The sequence below is a fragment of the Lutjanus erythropterus genome, chromosome 6 (assembly GCF_056507025.1).
Source record: "Lutjanus erythropterus isolate fLutEry1 chromosome 6, fLutEry1.hap2, whole genome shotgun sequence".
NCBI lineage: Eukaryota > Metazoa > Chordata > Actinopteri > Lutjaniformes > Lutjanidae > Lutjanus > Lutjanus erythropterus.
Window position 1 is genome coordinate 8921621 of NC_139322.1, and position 20701 is coordinate 8942321.

The following is a 20701-nucleotide window of genomic DNA, read 5'->3' on the forward strand; positions in this document are numbered from 1 at the left end:
AGTGTAACAGACCTTGGATGGTGAGTCTGGCGGTGTCCTGAGCCTGACCGTACACACTGCTCGCTCTGCAGATATAAACACCTTCGTTGCTCTGCTCAAGGTTCTCAATCCTGCAAAAAACGTTAAATCACACGCATGAAAACAAGCTGAGTTATTAATATCATACATATTCAAACACTCAGAGCACATGGACCAGCACATGGTGTGTGTGGTTCACCTGAGCACACCGTCCTTGACGTGGTGGTTCGGTGGCAGGGCTCCTCCTTCCTTCAGCCACTCAATTTTGGTTTCTATCCCACCTGCTGCTGAACAGGTGAACTCCACCGCGCTGCCCTGAGCCTTTACTTCAACCTGAGGTGATACACGCACCGCCAGTGGGGCTACAGAGGGGACGGATACAGACGTGACTTCTTCTGGTAAAGAAAACATTGTAATCACATCACTATATCGTCAGCAGACTTACATCTGACTGTGACTTTAGCGACCACTTCGCTGCTGCCCACTTTGTTGCTGGCCACGCACTTGTAGCTCCCAGCATCCTCAGCAGTAGCCAGGTTGATCTGAAGATCCCCTCCGTTGACCTCAGCCCTCACGGGCAGGCTTCCATCCAGCTTGGACCAGGTGTAGGTCAGAGGAGGAGTACCGTGGGCCAGACACTGCAACCTGATCACCTCCCCGACCCGCACGGCCACGTCATCGGGCATCGAAGTGGCATAAGGAAGGGCTGGAGAGAGAACAAGAGTTTACTAGGTTCATATGTTTTATTAAGAGATCATAAAATGTAATGATTTTTAAGTCACTGTACATTAAATCTATGATTCATTTAAAGCAGGAGTAAAACAAACTGAATACATTAAAATAAAATGCCAGAAAACAACAAAACCACAGCACTCACTCTCTACGTCAAGCATGATGGTGACTTCAGTGGTGCCCATGTTGTTGGTGGCGCTGCAGATGTATTCTCCAGAGTCTTGGCGGCCCACGCTGGGCAGCACAAGGCTGTTGTTCACCACCTTGTGTCTCCACGGCAGAGGAGAGCGCAGCTTGGACCAGGTGATCGTCGGGGACGGGAAACCTAGAGAGGCAAAACCTTAAGTTCTATGCACCGCTAAATTCAAAATGACAATTTTACTAAACAAGCATGAAACAAGGTTCTCTAAAAAGTCTATAAGTGGACTTCATACAGTTTATAATCTGGCTGAGACAATATAAAACAATCACTTGAACAATTACTAGACAAATAACTTCAATTTTGATAAAATCCTTTTATTTAATTTCTTTTTAATTTTTTGTTTTCAAGGCGACACTCATTGAAAGTGTAGTCACACGCAGAGTGGCAAATGACGCTTCAGCAGAAGCTGCTTAATTTTGTGCGAGAGGCAGAAGCAATGAGACTTTCTTCTCTGACTTACTTACACTTATTTATTTCTTTATCTGAAACCTAACTACTTAGTCAGAGAGTGATTTATTTTGAAAGTAAGGAAAATACAATCCAGGAAGTTTGAGGCACTTTATCCAAAATCCAAACTCTTTTCAAACCTTGAAAACATGAAAGTATTAAAATTGAAGCGTTTTCAAGGATTTCCAGCAGGCATAAGGATCCTGAATGATATTATCTTATTCTTGTAGCACTTACATACAATTAAAAAACTTGGCAAAAAGTTTTTTTGTTTGTTTGTTTTTGTTTTGTTTTTTTTAATTCTTGAGAGACAGGTCATCATAGGCCTCCATTTTGCCATGAAGACTCTCTGGGACGATACCCAAAGTAAAACGTGGTTCTAAAAGCAAGTTTATATCCATAATCAACCTTGTCTCCTCTTTAATTTTGTTCCCAGAGTTTATTACTTTTGGAAAATCCCAGAAGATGTGATGATTATGATCTCCCACTAGTTCACATCCTCTCCAGCAGCGTTCAGATGTTTCCATGTACCTTCATAAAATAGTTTTAATACAAACAAAGTATTAAGGAACCTCATTTTAATCTTCCTCTCTGAGTTGGACTCTTGGTAAGTTTGAGAACCTCCTTACAAACTCGCTCTCACTTTTTATCAGTAATGCTACAGAAAGACAGGAAATCAATCAAGTGAATTCCAGCTGTATAAATAAGATCTCAAGCCGTCCCATTACCGTGGGCGTCACAGCGCAGCGTTGCAGTCTGTCCCTCCACTATGACCATCAGTGGCTCAGGAACAGAGGCCCGGGGCACTGTGGGAACTTGAGAGCCTCCCTCAACCACGACCTCCACCTTGGTCTCAGTAGTGCCCTCGTTGTTGCGAGCTGTGCAGACATACGTGCCGCCGTCTTCTGGACGAGCCACCAGGATCTGCACCGGAGGAAACAACGGCTGTGCCTCAGTGTGGAAATTCACACAATTTCAAAATGGAGCAGAACAAAGCTGATTCTGAACATGGAGAGTGTGCACCCTAACTTCTAAAAAACTCTGTGTCCCTACACTAAATTTAGAAATAAATTGTGTAACCACAAATGTTTTATTAATAGAAGCCAACTCCACCTTTGAAATGATTCACACATAAACACTTTTTGAGGGATTTGTTTATGTCCCTCCTTATCTATCCCGCTCAGTGGTCTGAACTGCAGACGACTTTCCTGTCTTGTTTTCCTGTTAATAATGTGTAAATGGTGCGCACCAATTTTGCCTGTAGATCGAAGAACAATCAGAAAAGTGAAACTTAAGTTTTTACTGTGAAAAATATAAACCAACCATAAACCATGTGCTTTTAGAATAGAGTTTGGTTTAACAGTCTGTTCACTCGCTGGGAGAAGAGGGAATTTTAAGGTTAATAATTCACACTCGCACCGAGCAGATAAGTCCAGGGCCAAATTTAATGACTGTCCCCCTTTCAGGTGTAGTGAGATCTGTGCCCTTGACTTTGGTCTTACATTTTTTAAATAACAATACAGAAAAGTTGGAGAAATTCAGCCGTTCTACAGATGTTGACAGATGTATCAGTAAAACAGAACAAAAGATGAGTGCAAACATACGTCACGTCCCGCTACCACGACCCCCCTTTGGATGAAAACAAGCACTGTGAAAGCAGCTGATCAACAAACAAACACCTCATCACAGGTTAAATAATAACGTTACTGACTTAACGTCGTGTGCCGATTGTGTCAGTAGATCAAAGTGAATCAGAAGAGAGACTTAGAGATGGTGGAGCTAAAGTTTTTACGGTGAAAAAACTTGTCTTAACCATAAAACAGCTGCTTTTAGAATGAAGTTTGGTTCAAGAGTACCAAAACAGCAAAATAAAGCGTCTTAATGATATAAAAGGTGACAGACGTCTGAAATATATTACCTGAAGATTCAGTAAGGTGGCTGTATATGTCAGGTTTGTCCATTTTGATAGAGTTAGACTGAAAGAACCCTTCTTTCTTTCTTTTTTCTATGTAATGACACTGATCATTGATTGGCAAAGATGAAGCGTAATTGTTCACCTGACTTGCCAGAGGATTTGGGCTCTTTATAGCTAAACATCAATGCTGTTTTCTTATTTTACACATTTAAATTGGCCAAGATCTTGGAATTTGTTACACTGTAAGTCAAATTAGAGTGGTTGTTTTAACCCCAAAACTTGGATTTGTTGCGCTCTTGTGTGCAGCCTCTATCATTCCATTCTTTTCATGCACTTCGGTCTAGCACCTAGTAATTATCACCTTAGGACGTGAGTGCTTTTGTGAACTTTAATCAGATGCATCAGTTACCTGCATGACTGCGTTGGACTCCATGGGCACGGGGCTGCTCAGCATGGTCTTGCGGTTGCTGTCCAGTCTGTGCCATGAGACCGAGGGGCGGGGCTCTCCTGACGCCTGGCATTCCAGGTTGATGGGTTCACCCGCCCTGACACGCACGGGTCCGGCTGGGGTGACGATGGCCACGGGCGACTCTGAGGACGCAGATGCAAAATACTGATCCGGCTCTGTATCTGATCAGCCACTAGAGGGAACCCTTCACTTCGAGGTTTTAGAGGGTGTGTGATGAATGATATGTGAAAAGTCCCGTCTGTGTGTGGCTTAATGAACGTGTAGACGCACGTATCTCACCTTTGACGATCAAAGACACGATGGTGTGGGTGATGCCGAACGGGTTGCTCGCCACACAGCGGTAGGCGCCGTGGTTCATGGGGCGGACATTGGTAATGGTGATCACAGAACCGTCAGGGGCAATTTTAACATTATCTGCAGAACAGAGGAGCAAATGAAACACTAGATCTGCTGAACATCCTGAAACTTAAAGGGGCAGTCCACCCATTTTATGACATGACAGTTTATTCATCATAGTTAGCACTACTCAGTCTGTGTAAACAGTTGTATAATGTACACTGTGGCTCTGGAGGAAGCTTTTTAAAGTTTAAAAAATAACCCTGATGATGTCATACGGGTTGTTTTGGCTTGGACTAACTTCTTTTAACAGAAAGTCTGGATCACAAACCGGGTGTGGATTTTGAAAGAATGAAAGACGGTATCTAGTTGTATTATGAGAGGTATATTTCTAGTGTTTTTGCCTAATTTTTCAAGTGCGTTTTTCTGAAGTACTTAACCACAGTCAGTGTATTACCTTCAGTAAATAGCATTGGACATGCATGTGTACCAGTGTAGGTAGTTAAGCGATGTACTGCTGTGGACAAGTTCAGCAAAAAAAAGTATTTTAGCTACCTAAAAAAATCAATAAGTGTATCTTACATTTAGAATATTCTGACCCTTTACTTTGCTGTCAGACTTTTCCGACGGGAAACCGTAGTTACAGAAGCCAAATATTGCTCTTTCTCCAAAGCCACCAGACTCGATTGGCAAAACAGTAATTTTACCTCACAGAACACAGGAACCGCTGGTCTCAATCTGCTCGTTTGTTTGTGCTTTTGTGTAACTTTGGTGTTGTAAATGGTTAGTCTGGATTCACCAAAGTCCCACAATCACACAAACAAACTTAACTGTTCGAAGCAGCTGCAGACCAGCAGCTCCACTGCTCTTCATTATTTGTTCCTCCTCAGCAGCTTCCACAGCAGTGGTTGCTTGTCTTCCTGAGGTCCAGGTAAAATTACTCATAACAATCAATCAAAATATCAGATAAAAGCAGTTGCCAACAAGCTAATTAGTTAAATTCCAAACATGACAACATACAAAACATCAGGATAATTTTTGTTCTGCAGTGTCCCTCATTAATTTTTGTGAACAGATATCTGCTATTGATTTGATTAATTCTTGTAGTCATGCCTTCCACTGTCTGGAGGTTTTATAAATTACTGAGTTTTTAAGTTGATTTGTTTTTGGCTTAGGGCTTCAAGATAAGCCATGATGGTGACCTGCCTAGAATGATAATTATGAGCTAGTCCTGTCTGTGCAAGTTTTTCTGTGAAGAAAAACTGTTGCATTTCTGGCAAATATGAAAGGACTGGATGTTATTTTTTTCCCCTAAATGGTCGACCATGAGAGACTGTGTTGCATGTTTGCAACATTAGTTTTACAACAGCACTGATGAGCTAGTCTCAGCTCTGTTTTCTGCAAGCTAGAGGTTTTTTTTATATCTGTTTTTTTTTGCAGCGCAGAACCACACATTCATACAGCACAAGAGCAGTGCTTTCTTTAGGTGAACTGTTTTTAAGTGGCTAAAATATATTTTGTTGCTGACCCTGTCTACAGCAGTACATTGCTTAGCTTCCTACGCCAGTACTCCTGCTGCTTCTCCAAACTGGGAGTGTGCTGACCACCATCTACTGTAGATAATACACTGATGATGGATAAGTAACTCACACAACCCAAAAAACTCCCTTTCATTCATTCATAATAAAAGTATAAGAAAAACTGAGCTGAACAAATCTTCAGGTCAGAAGGATGTTGGAAGAAATGACTGGAACACACACATTTAATTTATTTCCTGAACACAAACCCCAAAGCACTGATATGTTTTGAGAAGAAAAGCCTGTAAAAGCAATCGTATCATCTTACTAAATCGGAATATTTTGGAAATTCAGAAATGTCATTGCAGTCCAAAGAAAAGGGAGAAAAACATAATCCTAAATTAGTCATTAAATGAAGTAACAGAGGAGAAAGTCATGGGTGGATTGCAGCTGTAACTGCTTGTAAATAATGACATCATAAAATCAGAACTCATTAAGCAGCTTTATTCCTAAGAGTGTGTGTGTGGTTGTGGTTATTACCTGGCAGCGGCTGGCTGTTGGCCAGTTTCCACTCCAGTCTGACAGGCTGGGCTCCGCTGTACACCCTGCACCTGAAGCTGGCCGACTCCCCCACACGCACCGCAGCTCTGTGGGGCTCGATGGCGATGATTGGACTCTGAAGACCTGCACCAGAAAGCAGCGGTTTGGACTCTGCACAGATTCTATTTGAACGTTGCAGCTCACGATCTCACTTCATTTAGCTGACTTATTATTCACAGAGAGCTGAAGTAACAGATTACTATTCAGTGTGGCTGCAGGCTTCACTGGCAGAAGTCAAAGAAGTCGTCCATTGCTGAAGTGCAGGGAGGAGTGAATGAGGATGAGATCATGGGACAGTAGCAAGGAAAATCATTCAATCTGAGGTCACGTTGGGCTCCGCTGGAAAGTGCGACTGGAAAGTTCATTCATGAAGCGAGGCAGTGTTAGTGTGAGAACAACACCCTGCATGTAATGCCTCTGACTGATGCTGCCATCAGCTGTAATTTCCTCTGTGAGAAAGTAATGGCTGTCGAGTCTAATCAGACGGAAATCGAGCACGGCGAAGTATGGCGGGAACTTTTGAGAGAAGAGAAAACATCAAAATGGGCTCTTTGTTATGATTTTGTCTTTTTCTGTTTGTCTGCAAAGACAGTTAAAGGAAAAATTCAACACTTTTCGTGTGGATGTCCAGTCAGTGCTGATGGTAAACTGGAGTTTTTCAGCTCATGAAGCTTTGCCGGCAAAGTACTTATATGCACCCAGTGGTGGACACTAGAAATCCAAGCTGGAATAGTCTGTAGTTCTTACTTAAAGGAGCAATATGTAACAATTGTGATTGGAGCCATAAACTGTATATGAAATAGGTTGAAATCCTATTTCCCCTCCTCTGAAGTTGCTCAGGCAGGCTGCAGGAGCACTACATTTTAATTTGACAATAACAAGCGAGGACGAGCCCCACACTGTAAGTTGACCAGCTGTTTATAACTGTCAATTGTCTGTCAAAGTGAAGCTAAGCCTGTAATTCTGAAAACAAACACTGACTGCTCTGAAAATACACACTCAGTTCAGTGACTGCCTCTCTTACTGCCTGCCAGACTCTATTAACATACTGTTCAGTTTAACTGTTATAAACATCTACTCTTTCTACAAGAGTTTTAATGATTTTTTATGACTTATGAACAGACACTTACTCATTCAGCAAACATTTGGCATTAATTTGAACTCTAATTAATGTGACAAAGGCAACAATAACACAAGTCACAGACCGGAATAGAAATGAGACTGAAGTGCTTTTGTCAGAGAAGTGAGTATTTCAACTCTGCATGTTTTCTTAATCTCTGATGACATATCATGGTCATTTTATGATTTATTTCAGTAAATATATAACAGATTTCTCATTTAAAACCAGATAAATCATTGTGACATCACTGGATGCAGGAAGAACAACAGATTTTGCAGCAGAACTGTTCTTGATCAATAAACACAGTGAGGAAGTTATTGCTCAAACTGACTACATTAACATCAACACTGAGGAAAGTTTTCCCTTTTTTTCCCCGTTAATGAGGGCTAACTTACGTGAAGAAGAGGAAGTGACAGACACAGAGACAGAGGCCTGGTGGACGTGAGATCCTGGGTTTCCAGGGTTGCCCTGGACCCGACAGACATATTCCCCAGAGTCCTCCGGGGTGGCTGACTGGATACGCAGCTGATTGCCCAGCACCTGCACACAGCAGAGAAGAAAACCCATCATTTGACTTCTAATACAGTAATACAACCACCACCTCTACTGCTACAACTGCTACAACTGGCAAATAACATTATACAGGACTAATATTCAGAATAAAAATTAATTCAAAATTAATACACATACATATACAAAGATTTAAAGAACTACCTGGTGGTTCGAGGAGAGGCGTCCACTGGCTCTCGTCCAGGTGACTTGAGGAGGAGGATTTCCAGGTGCAAAACAGCTGAGCTCAAGACTCTGACCCTCCTGGATGTCAGCTATTGATGGCTGGATGCTGACCACTGAGGAGCTGTGGTCCGCTGCACAAACACAAACAGATGCACCAGATGAAGATGTTCACAGCTGACACCAGCGCTCTGATAAATTATCAATTAATCTTCTCTCCTTCAACTGATTGTTTAATCAACCAGTCGTTGCAGCTCCGATCAGAGGCGGTCTGATTCAACCTGACCACCACCACATCTCACCTTTGAACACAGTGACTTTAATCGGAGCGCTATTTGAGCCAATGCTGTTGCTGCCAACACACATGTAAGTTCCCGAGTCGGACATCTTGATGTTGGGGATGAGCAGGGTACCGATGTCGGTGCGATCCATGCGGGCCTGGTGGAAACACACCAGTAAAATACAAATTAAAACCTGATCTCGGTTACACCGCCATGACACACATCACTGTGCATTATATCACAGGAATATGATTTTGCTGATATTTGCACCATAAACACACACTGAAGACAAAGCACATCACTTACCTGTCTCATGAGCCTTGAAACAACACAAATATGACACTGCCGACATTATGACATCACTAGCTAATAGCGACACAAAAGCACTACAGCTTTAGATCTTTGAGACAAGACAGGAGTTGTTATTGCTACAGTTCAGTCTCTCTGCAGATGGATCCTATGACACTCTGCTTTGTACGTGACACTGTGTACAAAGTGGTGCCATTTCTACAATGATTGGTGGGTTACAGTTTGTTAATAAGTCATGATCAGTGATGATCATTTTCTACAGTATTATCTTTTTTTCAAAAAAAGATGAATAATCGATGATTGAGAGTTAGAACTGTGACACACTGATTGGATTGGATGAGGCATTACAAAGAGAATAATCACTAACCAGTGCCCTGCAAGTCAGAATATAATAATACACCACAGAGCAAATATCGAGTGAGAACCAAACCAAAACCCTGCATCACTTAAAACACCCGAATTTAAAGGGACAGTTCACCCCAAATTCCATCTAGATTGTTTTGGTGAGTTGCTGAGTTTTGGCGATATCAGCTAGAAAGATGTCTGCCTTCTTTTTCCAACATAATGGGACTAAATGTAGGGCTCGGGATCGAACTTTGACACTTTTATGGTACTGATCAAATTGCTTCAATGCTATCGAGTATTGAAAAATGCTGTGTATGTTTTAGAGTCATGCAGGAAAATCACTACACTACGCCCAGAGACAGGAATCAATTTTTACCACCACGTCTTTGAACAGCACCCTTTAAATGAGTAGCTGTACTGTAATGTGCAATTTGATTCTCTTTTTTTTTAAACTGATAATTCAGGAACTGAATTGAAGTCAAGGTATCATACCGCTACCAGTATCAAACATTTTTGAATGACGCCCAGCCTTAACTACATGGCACTCGGCTTGTAATCCACAGACCTTGTGGAGAGGAGATTCATGGAGGAACTATTTTCTTTCAAGTAGAATCATGATTTCTGGTTTTGTGCACCCCAAGCTGAGACACATTTAGTCCTGTTATTTTCAAGTGAAGGCAGACATCTCCATGGCTGATATGTCCAAACCTCTGCATCTCACAGCAAAACATTCTAGATTGATAAACAACACTCCAGGTAAGAGAATATATTTTTTATGATTTTGAAGTGAACTGTCCCTTTTAAAAGTTTCATGATTTTCCGGCTCACGACCAATCAACAACTTGACTTGTTTGTACACTACTCCACATGGCAGTCGGAGGCCCAGCAAGGCTGAAAATGAGCTTTCATAAAGTTTGGAAACACCTCAGAGGGGAGGGGAATCAGGAGGGGAGGGTCTGGGGAGGGATTACTGTATCCGGGGGGTGTTGGGGCATCCACGGACAAAGCTGCTTAGCTCCGGCCCATTCAACCGTGAGGGAGGCTAAACCGAGCAGTGGCTGAGGCGGGCCCTGGCTCAATGTGTGTCTGAACCCATTGACGAGTTTTCAAAGCAAGCCGTTTGCTAGAGCATACAGAATTTCTGCGTGGTCGCACGGCAGAGCCCAGCTCCCCCTGGGAAAGGCTGACACAACGCAGTGGCTCTCTGAGGCAGAACTAAACAGGCCCCGGAGCCCTCGTCGAGCCGAGGAGGGCTGTGCAGAAACCAAACTAACACAATACCCCCGTGGGCAGGGGGGTAGCGGGCTGCGCCTGGCACGGAGCAAAATATGTCTGAAATACCTACAGTACCTACTGTATACTTAGTCCTGTTAATACATTCAATGGAATGATGAGGGTCAACTGGGTGCTGAGAGCCCAAACACGTCAGGGATGGTATGATGTGGACAGTACAAAACAAAAGACTATGGAAAACGCAACATAAAAACATGTACTGCATGCACGTACACTGACCCAGCTAGTTGATTTTAATGTGTTTGGCATCAGCTCTAAAAGGACTTTAGTGAACAGCTGTGGTAAATTAACGGGATTTACAAGGTGTGAATCAAGGACACGTTTGATCATGCACTTAGTCGACAATGTGTGAAGACAAGGTCAGTAGAGGACACGTGATGTGAACTACGAGACAGGACAGACAGACAGCGGACAGATGGACAGACCTGCAGCTCCTCAATACGTCTCTGTAACACATCGAGACTGTTGCTTTTAAACTGATGGAAACCGTGAGAGGGAATGGCCTGAGCAAATGTCAGAACGGGGTGGGTTCAAAAAAAAAAAGGAGGGGGAGGAGACAAACAGAAGGGAGGGAAAAATACAGGTAAATAACATCATATGAACTGATACAGTATGTTGAAATACCACCGGCATCGGAAACACCTTGAAGTGTAAGATAGAGATATAAACACAGCAGAATGCAAACACGGTTTTAATCAATCCATGTTAATTGTTCAGACGCCAAGACGGCAGGAGGTGTCTCACCTGTGGAGGGATTTGTCCTCCGTTTTTCAGCCAGGTGAGCTTCGGGGTGGGCGATCCTGTTGCTCGGCAGTACAACCTCAACGTGTCGCCTTCGTGGACTCCAATGTTTTGGGGACTGACTTGGACTTGGGGCTGGGTGCCCAGGCCACTTGGGTTAGACTCTGACTCAAAAAAATGCATTGTCGTCAAACACAAACACAAAATATATCCACCGCAACTTCTTGAGGTACTTCTTGAGATTTACTCGTTAGTTTTCTCGCATTTCGTCACATAAATCAACTTACACAGCAATCTCTCTACAGAGTTTGCTTATATTACCTAACACAAGCCACCATAAACTACTGTACTTGTCATCCTAGTCCAGGTAAAGGCTCATTTACGCTCTGTTTTACGTCCAAAAATAGATACGGCCATTTCAAATGATGTAACCGTTACCGCCCACTCAAGTACTTTCATCTGTCTGTCACTTTGGCATCGATGTTAAAGAGAAAATTCTGCACTTTTCATGTGAATGTCCACTCAGTGTTGATGGTAAATGTAGTCATCTGAAGCAGTAAATTCCTCTGTGCTGTATTAGTGACTGAGAAAACAGAGATCTGCTGCAAGATCTGTTATTCTTCCTGCATCCAGTGATGTCACAGTGATGTCACTGCATGCAGGAAGAACTACAGGCTATTTCAGCTTGGATTTCCTGTATCTGCAAACTTTCAGAAAATCTGCACAAATGGTGGCCGTGTAGTTCAGTTGGTAGACCAGCGGGTAGTGCTCAATGTATTAAGGCTGAGTCCTGCAGACTCTGCAGCAGCTGTGGGTTTGACTCCCACCAAAAAAATATTTAAAAAGAAAACATGCACAAATCCACATATGCATACGTACAGGTAAGCATAAATGAGCCTTAAGACTGTAGCAGAAAGACCACTGAGTGTACCGACTTGAGTGAGGCTGTGTGTTCACTTTTCAAAAGCTGCACAATCTCACTTTAAAGTGAGAAGATGATGAGCTAGACCTCAGCTAGATTTAACAACAAAACATCATTGAACAAATGAAAATGCACTGAAAACAGGTGGAACAAACTCATTTCTTGTTTCCATGGCTCAAAGAGACATTTGCATTGACTTGCAAGAACTCCCTGCAGACTTAACCCAACCTACCTAACCTTGACCATAACCTCTACATGCCTAACCACAACACTTGTCCTAACTTTAGCCATAGACTAACCTTAAATCAAGTCTTAACCATGAATGATTTACATTGTGGGGACATGTCCCCACAAGGAAGGCGAGTCCCCACAATGTCAGTGTGTAAACAGACTTATGTTCCCACAACATGGACACACATTCACACACAAGTAAACATACTTTGTACAAAGAGGGAGACCCGTGCCGTGTGCTCCCCATGAGTGTTCAGGGCCTTGCAGGTGTACTCTCCCTCATCAGCTGGATCCACTGCTGTGAAGGTCAGAATGCCGCCTCGGATCACAGCTCTGGGGCTCATTCTGTTCCCTGGACCTCCTGTAAAAATCAGGCAGTAACAGCCTGTCACTGAGGGCTGCAGGGGGAATTTTCTCACCTGCTGGTTAAGATCTCTGACTTTGTACTGAACTGAATTTCTCTGAATCATACAGAAAAACAAAAACAACAATTCCCACTCAGATTACTATGAATATACAGACAGGCGAATTAAAGGAAAAACCAACATGAAGTGTCTCAGTAAGGTGTGAACCACCACATGCCGCCAGAACAGCTTTTATGTGCCTTAGTGTTGATTCTGTATGTCTCTGGAACGCTACTGGAGGGATGAACACCATTTTTTCCAAAGGTATTTTGTCCAAACATGTCGGTCCAAAATCTGCCATGGGTGTTCAGTTGGGTTGAGATCTGGTGACTTTAAAGGCCAAAGCATATGATTCACATCCTTTTCATACTCAAACTATTCAGTGTCTCCTCATGCCCTGTGCATGAAGGCGTTGTTATCTCGGAGGAGACCACTCCCATCGGATAAAGGTCATGACTCTTTAAGGACAAGTTTGTATTCATTTGGAATGACATTTCCCTGGACCCAAAACATTGCAGAAAAATGCCCCCCGCATCCTTACAGAGCCACCGGATCCCATCACTGTAGCAGTCAAACATTCAGGTTTGTCCTTTAATTTGTCACCCGTCTGTGCCTCAACAAGATCTGCACCAAACACTACAAAAGTGGATTTCTAGCCGGTCATACCGATCCATTCAATGGCAGGGGTTGGGTTCCCAGTCACTGTGCAGCGAAACTCTGCCCGCTGGCCCTGCTGGACATTGAGGACTGAGGGAGTGATGGTGGCCACGGGCTGGGCCCCCTCTGCAGCTACAGGAGGAAACACATCAGTCAAACACAGCTCAAAATGTAGACTAAAACTTCCCAGAGGCAGGTGGAGAAAATAAAGCGTGATAATGCAGGTTGGTGAAGTGGTGAAGTGGAATATAAAACCTTATCTGGAGTCTATAACCGTAGTTCGGACATTATGCTAAGCTGTGGGAATGCTTTTGATTACAGTGAATTGATCAGACTGAGAGAGAGAGTGATGGCCTCTGCCCGTGCCCCCACCCTCACCCTTGGCAGTCTGGATCCTCAGAGCAGACGAAAAAGATGAGATGTGGCAGGCAGACCTTGGCATGGCCTCTGGGTATATTGCTGTCTGTGCCAGTTTGGCTGGCTGCTAGACTTTGTATTCAATCCCGTATGATTCCAGGGTGACAGAGCAATAGAAAGGCCTCTTTCAGTGGGGAGGGAGGGGCATGAGGCTATCTAAGCAGGCGGAAAACCCCTGGGACTGTTGTAGTCTGGGTGGAGCTTTGACTCTCTGACCTTAGTGACACCAATATTCCAGGGCAGAGAGACGTTTCATCAGACTGTCAGTATCCAGGTGTTTTGCAGAGTTTCATGAGTTTGGTTCTATAGATCTTTGGTATAATCAGTGCGTCAGGAGTTGAAGTTTAAAGGTTCGATTCACACAGATTAAGAAACATAATCTCTCACTTCACTACCTCAAGTGGTATCTATCCAAGAGGACAGTTTCGGTTTTATCTGTCCAGGTCTTCACATATCTATTTGCGTTCACCCCAACACAATGAAAATGGATGGAATTAAATTTATGCAGCTGAAAAAATAAGTCTACTTAAGACAAAGACTGTTCTGTGACGCTGTACTGCACAGGGCTAGTTTGGGCTAAATGCTAATGTGACATGTAGCAGCATGGTAGCAGTCCTCCATTTTAGTGTAGCATATTAGCATGCTAACATTTTCTAACTGACACTAAGCATAAAGTGCAGCTCAGGCTGATGGAAGTTTTGCAAGTAAAAATATGGGTCAGATTCTGACCAGATGATGGCGCTACATGAAAAGTTAAGTGGTCACCAAAGTTATTACAATTAATTGAATGAATGACTGATCCAAACTTCATGGTAATCCATCCAAAAGTTGCATTCAAAATCACAAATGTAACCCTCCTGGTGGCACTAGAAAGAAAGTCAGGGAATAACCAAAGTAAATGGCAGAGGAGGGACAAAGTTACTTTTTGCAAGTCTTTGCACCCAAGTCCCAAGTCCTAAACTTTGGTTTTTAATGGCATTTTAACAACAGAGCCTCCGCTTAACATTCTTTGCGTAACTTCAAATGTTGGAACAAAGTCGGAACATGTGCATCTGCACATTTTGCATACTGCAAGTCCAAGTCAAGTCCAGGTGAAGTCATCAAAGTCATCAAATTTGTGACTTAAGTGCAAACTTCGGGTAACTAGGATTTTTTTTCTAGATCTGGGTACAAAATGATTGAATGCAGGTATCATTTGACTTGTCAAGTTTCTATACTACTTGGTACTGGATTATTTCAGTCAATACCTTAAACATATTGAGTACTGATACCCAGCCCTACTGTCTGTGCTAAAGTTTGTGCCAGTTAATCTAGTAGAGGTTGGCAAGTTTCACAGATTACGTAAAAACTTTCACCTCTTGGTGGTGCATAATGAAAAGTCAGGTGACCACCAAAGTCACTGGATTTGCAAGGCAGTAAAGACAATAAATCTGGAAAGATGAAACTAAAACTAACTTCATGGCTAGATACCACTAGAGACAGGCCAGGAAAATATGTTTTCTTGTTCTCTGAATGTATGGAATCATTAACTTTTTCTGACATATTCAATATAGTTTGACTTCCATCTATTAATATCACATTAACCGTGTTGTTTAAAGTAAACTTCCATCTGTTTGATGCACTGGCCTCTCACACTGGACACGAGTCTGCTGCCCACATTCAGCTATGATGTAATGAGGTTGTGATGGGATGATTTAAGCACAGTATGATGTTTGAAGCCCAGATGACGGCTATTTCCCAGTATAGCATGTTTCCTGAGGAGAAACCGGAAAGAGCAAAGTGAAAAGAGAAAGAAGAAGAAGGGACATCTCTTGTCTCTGAATGTGGAGACAGTCACGCCAGGAAATATAAAATACGTTGGCATATAGCTTGTGATTATGTAATGACTAAAAGTCTAAATTATTCAGCAAGCTGGAATTAAATGTCCCTTTTCAGGGGTTATGGAGCAATTAAATCTAATTCCACTAACTTGAAATTATAGCTTTATTATGTTTTTGTCCAATTTAGAGGGACACTTTCCGACACTATCCCAGTTATCACTGGCTCTCGAGTAATTAACAGGTCTGTCATGTAGTAAAAAACATGTTCTTTTTTACAGTGAGGCTTATAGTTACTGTAAAACACTGACTCTGATCTTTTTTAACGGTGGAAACTGGACTCAACATTCATGAGGAGTTGCCCATGATGAATGAACATGCACTTTTTCCTGCAGTGATGGACCCCGATGAACCCAAAGAGCCAGGTAGGAGCCGGTAATGCTCATGTACAATCCAACCATCGACTCTTACTGAGGAAAGGAAGACGACTAATTAAACATACTGAAGACATCCATCTTTAGATTTAGATCAGGACTAAAGATGCTTGCTTACGAAGACAGCACAGATGGTTTGGGCTGTCACGAGTGAGAATGACACTGAGTGTTAAGTGTTTCTGCAGCTGCTACTTGGTCGATTGTACATGGGCGCTACCAGGCCGCCACCAGCGCATCCATGCTGCGGAAGATGAGTGCATGCATGACACAGAGAGGGAGAGGCGGGTCCCTCCAGGGAGCCCGGCAGAGAGAGAGAGAGAGAGGAAACCATGCCCATGCGGACTTACGCTTTCTGTGTCCTTCAAACATTTCATAGGCTGTGTAAAACATCTGAGTCTGTGAGGCCTCTGGAGTTGCGGGAGGAAGGGAGGAAGGGAGGGAGGAGGGGAAGGGACAGGTAAACTGACAGGTCAGGTTTCAGGGTAACAGCAGTTTACTGTACCTCCCATCTCCCCGGAGAAAACTATCCATCTCCACATGTGGGCCGCCGTGGTTTTGTCCAATTCATTCCAAAATGCAGCACACAGGTTATATTTTTTTAAAAAAATCATAAACTTGAATTAAACTGGCACCAGTTTTTTGTCCATTTCATTTCATTTTTCTTTCATCCAGAAGGTTGGTGCCGTTTAATTCATAGTTATGTGGATTAAACTTTCACACTTACCTGATGCATAATTATTGAGAAACTGCAGAACACCGTGAATTGAAATATGTTGGTTTAAATGACCATTTGTTTGTAACAGATGCTTATCTACGGCAGTGTATTAGGGTCATTACTTAGAAAAAAAAGTTATGGAACAGGGGATGAGGGGTAATATTCAAAGATTAAAGTAACAAATATCTGAGAAAAAACACTCATGGATTAAAGTTGTAAATTCATGAGAAAAACAAGGAAAAAACTTGGATATTCTCCGAGATTATAGTAGTAAATTTAGAAGAAAAAAACTCACAGAGAGAAATTATACATTTGTGAAAAAAACAAACTTGGGTTTACTTTGTCAAGACCAAGACAACTTCTATCATTATTATTATTATAGTACTGAATTGGATGAGGTGATATCAGGGACTAAACTGAATCAAAACCTTGCAAAGTGACAAAAAACAAAAAGATTTTTCAGATTTTTTTTCTCATAAACTTATAACTTTAATCTCCAAGAAAGTTTTTTCTCATAAATGTTTTGTTTTTTTTGTAAATTTGCCAATTTAATCTAAAAAATATCCCAGTTTTCTCTCATAAATTTCCAACTTTAATCTCCATAATTTTTTTCTATTTTTACCGAATGTCCCAAATACACCGTCATATTTATCTCACACTCTACAACAGCCCAAAAAAAAAACAAAAAAAAAAAAACAAAACACAACAATGCCCAAAAATGCACACCAAAATGCTGTGAATTCAAAATCAAGATACACAAACACACACATACACACTCACAGATCATGACTGTGTGAACTGTGCAGCGGGACAAAGGAGCGATGAAGTTATGCAGAGTAGCCACACGAGACATGCAGGTTAGTAGCCAGAAGCACATTTAAACACTGAAACGCTGATTTAATTTCAGCTGTTAAAAAGCTGACATACAGCTTGTGGTTATCCTGAACTGGTCAAGATATCGTGTAGGTAAACGAGCCCCATCCATGAATTAGCAAATCACTTTGATCAGTTGTCGTTATTTTAATCAATTTTCTCTTTTTCACAAAATATTTTCACAGTTAAGATAAATACATTACAGTGAGACATGTGTACATTACATCAGTATTCTTTAAAAAGAAATGTTTTTTAAAAAAACGAGTAAGAGTAAAATCTTTACAGAAGCACCTTTGGGTATATTTTTTTGGAATCATAATAAAGCCTTTGAGTCATTAATGAACAAATAAAATAAGAAACGCAGCCACTGTAAAGTAATTAAGACCAAAGAGTAAAAAAAAAAAGGTTTTACATGTGACCTGTGATTGCTGAGGTGTAAGATGTTCTCAGAGATATATAAAAATATTTTCTTATAAAAAAAAAAAAACACTTGAAATTGCCTAAATGTAAACACACATCATGTAAGGTAATTGTATTCACATGGCCAATTCCTTTGAAAAAAAAAAAAGAAAAATGAAATGAAATTCTGATATATTTGATTTCATGGAAACATTTCAGGTTAACATATTTCAGTCAATTAAAAAAAAAGACAATGTGCGAACAACATTGATAGAATGTAAATAAAAATGCCATAATATACAATTGTAGATGATTATTGACAAAATTAGGATAAAAAAAAAACATTTTTCCCCTTTTTCTTCTGCATTTCAAGTCAGATTTTAGCAAAAACAATCCGACAAGTAACAACTGACTTTTGTCGACAATAAAGGAATGAAGGAGTGATATTACAGCACGTTTAGAGAGTGAAGTCAACCACAGGTTTAACCAACTGCATGGCTGATAGCACCGTTTTGTTCATTGACATTCATCATCAGGATGATCAGGAGAGTAACACAGCAGGAATACTGTACGGAGTGGAACAAAAACACACAAGAAGCAGGGGGTAGTGGGGTTCTTCCTACGCCTCCTCTCTTCCAGATACACTGAAGTCCTCTTTGAATGTCAGCCGCAGAGTCACTAAGCACCAATCGTGGCGTCCACATTCCTCCTCATCGTTATTATTATACACTACAGCTCAGGCAGGAAGAGGCCCCAGGAGCCCAAAGTTTAAAAAGACACCAGAATCCAGCACCCTGCTTGTGAAACCTCTGACAGCAGAAACCAGCGACTCTACAGTACCAGTGATCGAGAAGCAACCAAACCACCACCGATTAATTCAAAATAAACAAGAGGAAGGAAATAAAAAAATTCTGCAGTAGCTTCAGTAGAGTGTTGGCGGAAAGCTTTACCCACAAGTCACTGATCCAAAAGAGAGCACATTTGGCCTAAGTTTAGTGGATGTGTCATGAGTTTGAGCGCCCATTAGTTAAATCTAAAACTGCATACTTAACCCCACAAGTTATCTGGAAGATTTGTACCCACAAGCTGTATTTCTTCATATAAAGTCCAGGAAAAAGCAATGATCAGAGACATACAAGAGTTAAAAAGCGACAGGAAGAGCTGGATTGGCAGCGTGATATTAGGACATGGCTTATATTATGTTGGTATCTGAGAGCAGAGGGCAAAAGCGTCGGGAGTTAGAGCTGCAAGCTTATTATGCTGTTAACCCAGAGCTGAGTGTTTACAGTGCACGATGAGAAATGCAGTAAAACAGAGAAGCATGCACCACTGCAAGCTGGAAGGGGAAACCACAGGAGCCAGAGCTGGTAGGGTAGCGGGGGGTGATGGGTAATGGAATGCGGTGCCGAGGATCACGAACCTGGCACGTAGAGGATGGCGCTGCCCTCGTCCATGGCAAACATGTTGGAGCCCGTGCAAACGTAGACGCCAGCGTCCTCGGGCTGGACGTTCTGGATTGTCAGGATGCCGTTGAAGTCCATGGCCCGGTTAGGCAGCTTCCCGTTACCCATCCGGGTCCAGACCAGAGTGTAGGCTGGAGACTGTGGAGGGGCGAGAACATAAACACAGGCGGGTTATGTTCAGGACTATTACTCAGCCAGACCCAGTGACCTCCTTAAGACTTGTCACCATGAAGTAGCCAGGCAACCAGTGTTGAGTTTTAATGCTCATAAGTTGAAGTTTTTACCTTTGGACAAAGTCAGGCTACCTGTTAGCTACCAGCTAACAAGCTGCTCATATCTATTTAATGTGAATAAGGATATTTCCCAAAAATGCTGAACTATTCCTTTATCCGTACAAATATTTATTATTACAAACTAGTTAAGTTGATGATAATGAGCAGTGCTACCTTGCTCTTTGCAGTGCAGATGAAGCTGACAGTAGATCCCACCCTGACAGTCTGAGCTTTGGGCTCCTCAACTGTCACCTCAATGGGTTTGGACTGGACATCTGGTGAAAAGCAGAGAGACAATTAGTTTATACTGATAGCAAACTGATGCCTGTAAAAGAATCTAAAAATCCAGTGACAGCTTTTACGTTGGCATAGCATCAGTAAAACATCTTTGTTTTCTTCGTTCGCAAAAACAGACGTGGACTGCAAAGCTGATAAACTGCTGAAATGTTTTAAAAGAAGCTCCTAATCAAATCCAGTCGGCTAAATATCAAATGTAAGCAAGTTCAATCATCAGTGGTATCACAAGAAAATATTTCAAATTCACTATAAAAGTTGTGTTATGCATTTTTCATCCCTGCACCTTCAAAACTCCAAATACCAAGAATGAAACACACCACAGTCAGCTGAACTGAAGACTTACATAATCCGCGCATAAACAAACCCATGTGTGAAACTCACGGATGGTATTTATTTAGCGTGCTGCGATAACCCGACTTGCATGAGGGAGAAACCTATTTGCTAATACAGCAGTGAGATGGTACACACTTGTGACAACAATTTCAGCGCGGCTCCTGTTGGTGCTGCGCTGGTCTCGGCAGGTACAGACGTAGACGCCGGCATCGCTCGGCTGGACGCTGGGGAAGTACAGCTCCGCTCCTGCACACACAGATGAGTCACAGGGGTCAGATTCGCACAATATATCACCCTCTATGCATGTCAATCATATGCAATTTGTGTATTAAGATCAGTTTAATCAGAAAGGTTTAAAATGTATTTCAAACCAAGAGAAAGAGTGTGTAAAATCTGATGAAAGGTGTAGT

The 20701-nt window shown here is 42.0% G+C and overlaps 1 protein-coding gene across 3 annotated transcripts in view; it reads right to left on the reverse strand.

The window, feature by feature from the left end:
• The window catches only part of hspg2 (heparan sulfate proteoglycan 2), a 142141-nt gene that overhangs the window by 17523 nt on the left and 103917 nt on the right, over positions 1-20701 (reverse strand). For all 3 annotated transcript variants that reach the window (XM_084720435.1, XM_084720436.1, XM_084720434.1), the window contains 19 exons: positions 20427-20537; positions 19836-19936; positions 19347-19527; positions 16287-16346; positions 13281-13403; positions 12419-12571; positions 11061-11221; positions 10742-10819; positions 8391-8526; positions 8071-8222; positions 7752-7896; positions 6177-6320; positions 4063-4197; positions 3724-3905; positions 2128-2323; positions 896-1075; positions 464-724; positions 218-380; positions 13-110 (listed from right to left, as the gene is read on the reverse strand). In XM_084720435.1, the coding sequence (XP_084576561.1) occupies positions 13-110; positions 218-380; positions 464-724; positions 896-1075; positions 2128-2323; positions 3724-3905; positions 4063-4197; positions 6177-6320; positions 7752-7896; positions 8071-8222; positions 8391-8526; positions 10742-10819; positions 11061-11221; positions 12419-12571; positions 13281-13403; positions 16287-16346; positions 19347-19527; positions 19836-19936; positions 20427-20537 (2760 nt within the window). The remainder of the gene's footprint in view (positions 1-12; positions 111-217; positions 381-463; positions 725-895; positions 1076-2127; positions 2324-3723; positions 3906-4062; positions 4198-6176; positions 6321-7751; positions 7897-8070; positions 8223-8390; positions 8527-10741; positions 10820-11060; positions 11222-12418; positions 12572-13280; positions 13404-16286; positions 16347-19346; positions 19528-19835; positions 19937-20426; positions 20538-20701) is intronic.